At 46.1% G+C, this 8,792-nt stretch overlaps 2 protein-coding genes across 2 annotated transcripts in view; one reads left to right on the top strand and one right to left on the bottom strand.

Moving 5' to 3' along the window:
* The window catches only part of LOC109937226 (solute carrier family 15 member 2-like), a 46,281-nt gene extending 38,264 nt beyond the window's left edge, over nt 1-8,017 (bottom strand). The window contains exon 1 of the mRNA XM_048599985.1: nt 7,928-8,017. Coding sequence (XP_048455942.1) covers nt 7,928-8,017 — 90 coding nt within the window. The remainder of the gene's footprint in view (nt 1-7,927) is intronic.
* Nucleotides 8,018-8,186: 169 nt separating this feature from the next.
* Nucleotides 8,187-8,792, top strand: part of LOC109925627 (intraflagellar transport protein 43 homolog) — a 32,069-nt gene continuing 31,463 nt past the window's right edge. The window contains exon 1 of the mRNA XM_048600169.1: nt 8,187-8,255. Coding sequence (XP_048456126.1) covers nt 8,206-8,255 — 50 coding nt within the window. The 5' untranslated portion in view covers nt 8,187-8,205. The remainder of the gene's footprint in view (nt 8,256-8,792) is intronic.

Below are 8,792 nucleotides of genomic sequence, written 5' to 3'. Positions count from 1 at the left end.
TTGTCCAGGCCACATGTATTCTGTAAGTTTCAATTAGATTCCCCCCTCATCCTTCTAAACTCCATCGAGCATAGACCCAGAGTCCTCAAATATTCCTCATACGTTAAGCTTTTCATTCCTGGGACCATTCTCGTGAACCCCTTCTGAACCTGCACCAGGGTCAGTACATCTTTCCTGAGATATGGGGCCCAAAACTGCACACAATACTCCAAATGTGGCCTGACCAGAGCCTTATAAAGCCTCAGTAGTACATCCCTGCTTTTATATTCAACTCCTCTCAAAATAAGTGCCAAAATTGCATTTGCCTTCCTAATTAATGACTCAACCTGCAAGTTTACCTTCAGAGAATCCTGGGCTAGAATTCCTTTACTGTTCAAAAAATTATCTATCCTAGCTTAAAAAAAATTCCACGAGGAAGCCACAACTGCTTCACCGGGAAGGGAATTCCACAGATTCATAACCCTTTGGGTGAAGAAGTTCCTCTTCAATTCAGTCCTAAATCTGGTCCCCCTAATTTTGAGACTACACCCTCTTGATCTAGTTTCCCAGTGGAAGCAACAACTTCCCTGCTTCTATTTTATCTACTCCTTTGATAATTTTATATGTTTCTATAAGATGCCCCCTCATTCTTCTAAATCCCAATGAATATAATCCCAGTCTATTCAGCCTCTCCTCATATGCCAACCCTCTCAACTCTGGAATCAACTCAGTGAACCTCCTCTGCACCCCCTCCAGGGCCAATACATCCATGCTCAAGTAAGGAGACCAAAACTGTACACAGTACTCCAGGTGTGGCCTCACCAGCACCCTATACAGCTGCAGCATAACCTCCCTGTTTTTAAACTCCATCCCTCTAGCAATGAAGGACAATATTCCATTTGCCTTTTCAATTACCCGTTGTACTTACAAACCAACCTTCTGCGATTTATGCACAAGGACACCCAGGTCTCTCTGCACAGCAGCATGCTGCAATTTTTTTACCATTCAAGTAATAGTCCCTTTTACTGTTATTCCTACAAAAATGGATGACTTCACATTTATCAACATTGTGCTCCATCTGCCAGACTTTTGCCTACTCACTTAAATTATCTATATCCCACTGCAAACTTTCAGAGTCCCCAACACACTTTGCTCTCCCACTCATCTTCGTGTCATCCGCAAACTTTGAGACACTACATGTGGTGTGCATTCCATCACGGCCAGGAGACTTGTCTACTTTTAGCTTCATTGGCTTGCCCAATGTGATAATGATCGTGTCTAGGTCCTCACCTACCTCAGCCTCTTTGTCATCAATTACTGGCAAGTTATTCGTGTCCTCCACTGTGAAGACTGACACACAATACCTGGTTAATGCCTTGGCTATTTCCTCATTTCCCGTTATTAAATTCTCCTTCTCATGCTCTAAAAGACAATGTTTACCTTAGCCACTCTTTCGTTTTATATATTTATATATATTTTTGCTATCTGTCTTTATATTCTGAGCTAGTTTAGTGTCATAGCCTGTAGACTACACCTATCAGTGACTTTTTCTTTTTAGAATTTCTAATTTCCACCTAAAAAGATTCAACCTTATTCTCCACAGAACCTGTAACATCTCTCACTATCACCCTGATGTCGTTCTTAAATATCAGAGGAACTCCGCCCTCCCTTATCTTCCTGTCTGTCCTTCCAAATACTCTGATACCCCTGGATATTAAATTCCCAATCATGACCATCCTGCATCCATGTCTCAGTAATGGCTCCATAATGGCTACACTCTTTCCCTGTTTGTCTCTCTCACTCCATCCCTGTCTCTTTATGTTTCTAATTCTTCTCTTTTTCTCCTTTCTCTTCCTGTCTCTCCCTTTCTCTCCTGCCCTACTGTCTCTCCCTATCCCTCTATCCCTGCTTCTATTTCTCTCTCTCTCTCTCTCTGTCTCTATCAGTGTCCATTTGTCTATATCTCTCTCACTCACTCTCTCTGTCTCACTCTTTCTCACTCATTCTCACTAACATATTCTCTCTCCGTTTCTCACTGTCTTGCTTTCACTGTCTCCTCATTTCACCATCTCTCTTAAACATCTCTCTGTCTCTTTCTCCCTCTTCCTGTCTGTCACTCAGTTTCTTGCTGTTTCCCTGTCTGTCTCTGTCTCCATAGTTTATCTCTTCCTCCTTATCTCTCCCTTTGTCACTTTCTTTCTCTATCCCTGCATCTATCTCTGTGTGACACTATTTGTCCCTGTCTCACACTCTCTCTTCCTAAATCAATCTATCTCTCACTTTCCCTCCTTGTCTTATTTTCTCTCTCTCTCACCTTTTCACACTCTCTCACATCTGTCTTTCATACTGTCTCTGACTGTCTCTTGTTTTCTCAATCTACCACACCCCTCTCTCTTTCTATTTCTCTCCATCCCTGCCTCTATCTTACCCACTATCCCATCTCATCCGTCATGTCTGTCTCCCTGTCTCACTGACACAATCTCTCTACTTCCTTGTCTAGCACTCTATTTCATTCCATCCCTATCCCTCTTTCTCTTCATCTCTCCAACAGTGCGGCACTCCCTCAGCGCTGACCCTCCGACAGTGCAGCGCTCCCTCAGCACTGACCCTCCGACAGTGCGGCACTCCCTCAGCACTGACCCTCCGACAGTGCGGCGCTCCCTCAGTACTGACCTTCCGACAGTGCTGCACTCCCTCAGCACTGACCCTCCGACAGTGCCCGCTCCCTCAGCGCTGAGCCTCCGACAGTGTGGCACTCCCTCAGCACTGACACTCCGACAGTGCGGCTCTCCCTCAGCACTGACCCTCCGACAGTGCGGCTCTCCCTCAGCACTGACCCTCCGACAGTGCGGCGCTCACTCAGCACTGACCCTCTGACAGTGCGGCACTCCCTCAGCACTGACCCTCCGACAGTGCGGCGCTCCCTCAGTCCAGACCTTCCGACTGTGCCCACTCCCTCAGTACTGACCCTCTGACTGTGCCCACTCCATCAGTTGTGACCCACTGACCATGCGGCACTCCCTCAGTACTGACCCTCCAACAATGCGGCACTCCCTCAGCACTGACCCTCCATCTGTGGCACTCCCTCAGCACTGACCCTCAACAGTGCGGCACTCACTCAGTACTGACCCTCCGACAGTGCGGCACTGCCTCAGCACTGACCCGCCGACAGTGCGGCTCTCCCTCAGTACTGACCCTCCAACAGTGCAGCTCTCCCTCAGCACTGACCCTCCGACAGTGCCCGCTCCCTCAGCGCTGACCCTCCGACAGAGCGGCATTCCCTCAGCAATGACCCTCCGACAGTGCGGCACCTCTCAGTACTGACCCTTGACAGTGCGTCACTCCCTCAGTCCTGACCCTCCGACTGTGCCCACTCCCTCAGTACTGACTCTCCGACTGTGCCCACTCCCTCAGTACTGACCCTCCGACTGTGTCCACTCCCTCAGTTGTGACCCACTGACAGTGTGGCACTCCCTCAGTACTGACCCTCCGACAGCGCGGCGCTCCCTCAGTACTGACCCTCCGACAGTGCGGCGCTCCCTCAGCACTGACCGTCCGACGGTGTGGCACTCCCTCAGCACTGACCCTCTGACAGTGCGGCAATCCCTCAGCACTGACCCTCTGACAGTGCGGCAATCCCTCAGTACTGACCCTCTGACAGAGGCATTCCCTCAGTTATGACCCACCGACAGTGAGGCACTGTCTCATTTGTGACCCTCCCACACAATGGCACTCTTTCGGTTTTGACATATTGGGCCCTCGGTGCTTTTAATTTTGATTTTCTTGCTCCCTGCATCTGGCTGGGTCACCTGGACCCATGACCTTGAGTTGAAAGAATGGACCCCTGTGACACTGTGTTGGATCTGCAATATTGATTGGTGACCATGAGTAAGAATGCCACGGGGTTAATATGGTAACGAGATATCCAGTTAGTCTTTGTATGTGTGGTGAAGGAAAGTACAAAGTGATGTGGGAGAGAGTGAGCAGTGAACTGCATGTAGGTTAATGGTGTTTGAAGTTTTCCAAACACATCTATAGCTACTTCAGCTACAGTGTTTAAAACGACTGGTGAACAAAGTGGCTGATAACGGATGGAATGGGATACACATCTTCCTGGTGAATGACAGCTGGAAATGGTGATGAGTCAGTGAAGCAGCAGAGAGTGAGTTGCTGACATGTTCACAGAGTGATCGAGTGGCAGCCTAGACTACAACTGTCACTTTAATTAACTTTTCACATCGCCGATTCAGTAACTATTGTTTTTCATTCCAAATTCTGTGAGGTTACTGATCTGAGGCGAATTTCCATCCTGGGTTTTTTCAATGCACTTGTCCTTTTAATTCTCAATCTGCTGGTTTCCTGTGTGAGAGAGCATCAGTCCTTGTTCACTGACACTCGGCAACATCTTCAATCTGCTTATTGCTTCACCAGCTCTTGCCTGTGGCTATGTATAACTTCACTTTTGCCTTTGAAACTGAATCAGAACGTTGTGGTTCCAAGCCCCACTTCTTTTTCTTTATTTATGGGATGTGAGTGTCACCAGGAAGGTCAATCAGCACCGACTTCTGTAGGAGTGGCATGGTGGCACAGTGGTTGGCACTGCTGCCTCGCAGTGCCAGGAACCTGGGTTCAATTCCACCCTCGGGTGACGGTGTGTAGTTTGCACATTCTCCCTGTGTCTGCGTAGGTTTCCTCCGGGTGCTCCGGTTTCCTCCCACAGCCCAAAGATGTGCTGGCTATGGGGATTGGCCATGGGAAATGCAGGGTTACAAGGATATGGTAGGGGGCTGGGACTGGGTAGGTTCCATGGGCCGAATGGCCTGCTTCCACACTGTGGGGATTCTGTGATCTCAAATTTCAAGGTCATCCCTCAGCCTCTGACGCTGCAGCAAAAACAATCCAAGTTTGCACAATCTTTCCTTCGAGGTAATATACTTAAATCCAGGCAACATGCTGGTAGACCTGTTTTGCACCCTGTCCAAAGCCTTTCAATAGTGTTGTGACCAGAACTGCACACAATATTCCAAATGTGGCCTACCTAAAGCTTTATACAGCTGTAACAGGACTCGCCAACTTTTATACTCAGTGCCGTGACAGATGAAGGCAAGCATGCCATACAATTTCTTTACACCTTATCCACTTGTGTTGTCACTTTCAGGGAGCTCATTGTCCTTGGAAATATCAGTGCTCCTGAGGGTCCTGCTATTTACACTTATCCCTTGCATTTGACCTCTCAAAATGTATCACCTCACACTTACCCAGATTAAACTGCATCTCCATTTCTCTGCCCAATTTTCAACTATTTTTCTGCGGTTTGAATTATGATCACTGTTCCCAAAATGCTCCCCTACTGAAACTTTGATCTCCTGGCCAAGCTCATTCCCCAATTTGAGTTCTAGTATAGCCCCTTCACTAATTGAACTATCGATGTATTGCTTCAAAAATCCGTCCTGGATGCATCTAACAGATTCTGCCCCATCTATGCCCTTGGCACTAATAGATTCCCAGTCAATGTTGGGGAAGTTAAAATCACCCACTACAACAACCCTATTGTTTTTATATCATTCTATGGTTTACTTACATATCTATTCTTTTATCTCCTGCTGGAAATTGGGGGGCCTATAATATCACCCCATCAAAGTGACTGCACCTTTTCTATTCCCGAGTTCTACCCATACAGCCTCACTGGGTGAGCCCTCCAAGATGTCCTCTCTTACTGTAGCTGTGATATTCTCCTTAATCAGTAATGCAGCTCCCTGAGCCCTTTTATATCCCTCTCTGCCACACCTGAAACCCTAGAGCATTGAGCTTCCAGTCCTGACCTTCTTTCAACCAAATTTCTGTAATGGCTACCGCATCATAGTTTCATGTACTAATCCAGGCTCGAAACTCACCTGCTTTACCTTTTATACTCCTTGCATTAAATAAATGTACTTCAGACTGCCAGTTCCACCGTGTTCATTAACCTGGCCCTGCCTTTTCTTAACACTATGGATGGGGATATGAATGGAAAGTGTTTAAAGGAACATGAACCAAATGCTGGGAAATGGGACTAAATTAATTTAGGCTATCTGGTCAACATGGACCAAAGGTTCTGATTCTGTGCTGTACATCTCTATGACATCTCTATCTCTAGCTCCATGGTAGGCTCATGCAGAAAGTAAGGAGGCATGGGATAGGGGGAAATGTGGCAGATTGGATACAGAATTGGCTGACCCTTAGAAGACAAAGGATGGTAGTGGACGGAAAATATTCAACATGGTGCTCAGTTACGAGTGGTGTACCACAAGGATCTGTTCTGGGTCCTCTTCTATTTGTGATTTTTGTAAATGATTTGGATGAAGGAGTGGAAGGGTGGATTAGTAAGTTCGCGGACGATACAAAGGTGGGTCGAGTTTTGGATAGTGCGGAGGGCTGTTCTAGGTTACAAAGGGACATTGATAGGATGCAGAGCTGGGCTGAGAAGTGGCAGATGGAGTTTAACCCTGAAAAGTGTGAGGTGATTCATTTTGGAAGGACAAATTAGAAAGCAGAATAAAGGTTAACGGAAAGATTCTTGGCAGTGTGGAGGAGCAGAGGGATCTTGGGGTTCATGTCCACAGTTTCCTGAAAGCTGCCACCCAGGTGGATAGAGTTGTTAAGAAGACGTATGGTGTGTTAGCTTTCATCAATAGAGAGATTGAGTTCAAGAGCCGTGAAATTATGCTCCAGCTATACAAAAGCCTGGTTGGGCCACATCTGGAGTATTGTGTCCAGTTCTGGTCACCTCATTACAGGAAAGATGTGGAAGTGTTGGAAAAGGTGCAGAGGAGATTTATCAGGATGTTGCCTGGAATGGAGGGAAGGTGTTACGAGGAAAGGTTGAGAGAGCTAGGGTTTTTCTCTTTAGAACGACGAAGGATGAGAGATGATTTTATAGATGTGTACAAAATGATCAGAGGTATAGATAGAGTGGACAGCCAGAGACTTTTTCCTACGGTGGAGGTAACTATTACGAGGGGGTATAGTTTTAAAGTGATTGGAAGTAGATATAGGGTAAACGTCAGAGGTAGGTTCTTTACTCAGAGAGTGGTAGGGGCGTGGAATGCATTGCCAGAGAGGGTAGTGGAGTCGGCCTCATTAGGAGCATTTAAGCAGCTATTAGATAGGCATATGGATGATAGTATAAGGTAGGGGTGGAGGTTAGATAGACCGTAGGTTTAGGGTAAAAGTTTGGCACAACATCGTGGGCCGAAGGGCCTGTACTGTGCTGTACTGTTCTGTTTTATGTTCTATGACTCTCAACAGTTTGGTGCCCCTTATCTATTGAAAGATATGCGGGAATTGGAGATAGTTCAGAGAATTTTCTCTAGGCTGTTATTGGATGTGGAGGGACTGTCTTATGAGGAGAGGTTGAGTAGTTTGGGTCTGTTCTGATTGAAGTTCAGAAGAGTGAGAAGAGGCCTTATTGAAACATACGAGATTCTTAGGGGACTTGACAGGATCGATATGGAAAGATTGTTTGCCTTTTTTGGAGAGTGTACAACCAGAGGGTTGCCTATTTAAGACAGAGATGAAGAGGATGTTTTTTCTCTCAGAGGGTCATCAATCAGTGGAATTCTTTACTACAGGGGACTGTCGAAGCTGGATCAATAGTGATATTAAAGGCTGAGATGGACAGATTTTTAATCATAAGGGGAATCGAGGGTTGTGGAGAAAAGGCAAGAAAGTGGAATGGAAGATTACTGGATCAGTCCTAATCTCATTGAATAGCAAAGAAGACTTGATGAGCTGAATGGCTTACTTCTGCTCCTACTTTTTATGGTCTCATTGTCAATATTAATTGTAAGTCAAATGACTCCCAGAACTAGCTCAATGAAATGTCCCCACACCCGACTTCCTGTCAGCAGTCTATTTCACTCTCCCAGTTTCTGTGCTTTGTTCTGATGAGACCATCTTCCATACTAACACTTCGGATGTGTCTTTCCTTTTTCTGCAATGGAAGATTCCTGACACTCTGGGTGACAGGGTCCTTGACCGTGCCGGTTTCACTTCCCATACTTCATCTCTCCTCACTTCATCACTCCCCAAGATAATATAAGCCAGGTCTTGTTTGTATTAATGTAACCCTGGTACTGTTTGTGTAAATGTAGAGATATTGAGATACATAGAGATATAATGTAATGTTGGTCTTGATGGTGTTAATTTGCCTTCCTCTTTCATGTTGTACTTATTGATATTGAGTTCATGTTTTCTAATTGCAGGTCAGGACGCAAGGGAGCAGAAGAGATCGAAGAGTAAGTTTTTCAAATGTCAGATTATTGCCTCCTCATACCAGTCATAGAGTCATAGAGCTGTACATGGTCCAACTTGTCCATGCCAACCAGATATCCTCAATTAATCTAGGCCCATTTGCCACCATTTGGCCCATATCCCTCTAAACCTTTCCGGTTCATATACCCATCCAGATGTTTTTTAAATGTTGTAATTGTACCAGACTCCACCACTTCCTCTGGCAGCTCATTCCATACACGCACCACCCTCTGCGTGAAAAAGGTGCCCCTTAGGTCCATTTTAAATCTTTCCCCCTCACCTTAAACCTATGCCCTCTAGTTTTGGACTCCCCTACCCTGGGGAAAAGACCTTGGCTATTCACCCTATCCATGCCTGTTGTGATTTTATAAACCTCTATAACATCAGCTTGCAGCCTCTGACACTCCTGGTAAAATAGCCCCAGCCTATTCAGCCTCTCCTTAAGCTCAAACCCTCCAACCCTGGCAACATCCTTTTGGATCAGAAATTGGCTAGCTGTAAGAAGACAGAGGGTGGTGGTT

This window comes from Rhincodon typus, chromosome 8 (genome assembly GCF_021869965.1).
Source record: "Rhincodon typus isolate 14 chromosome 8, sRhiTyp1.1, whole genome shotgun sequence".
Taxonomy (NCBI): Eukaryota; Metazoa; Chordata; class Chondrichthyes; order Orectolobiformes; family Rhincodontidae; genus Rhincodon; species Rhincodon typus.
Note: the sequence above shows the minus strand (reverse complement) of the source record. Positions and strands in the feature narration are given on the sequence as shown.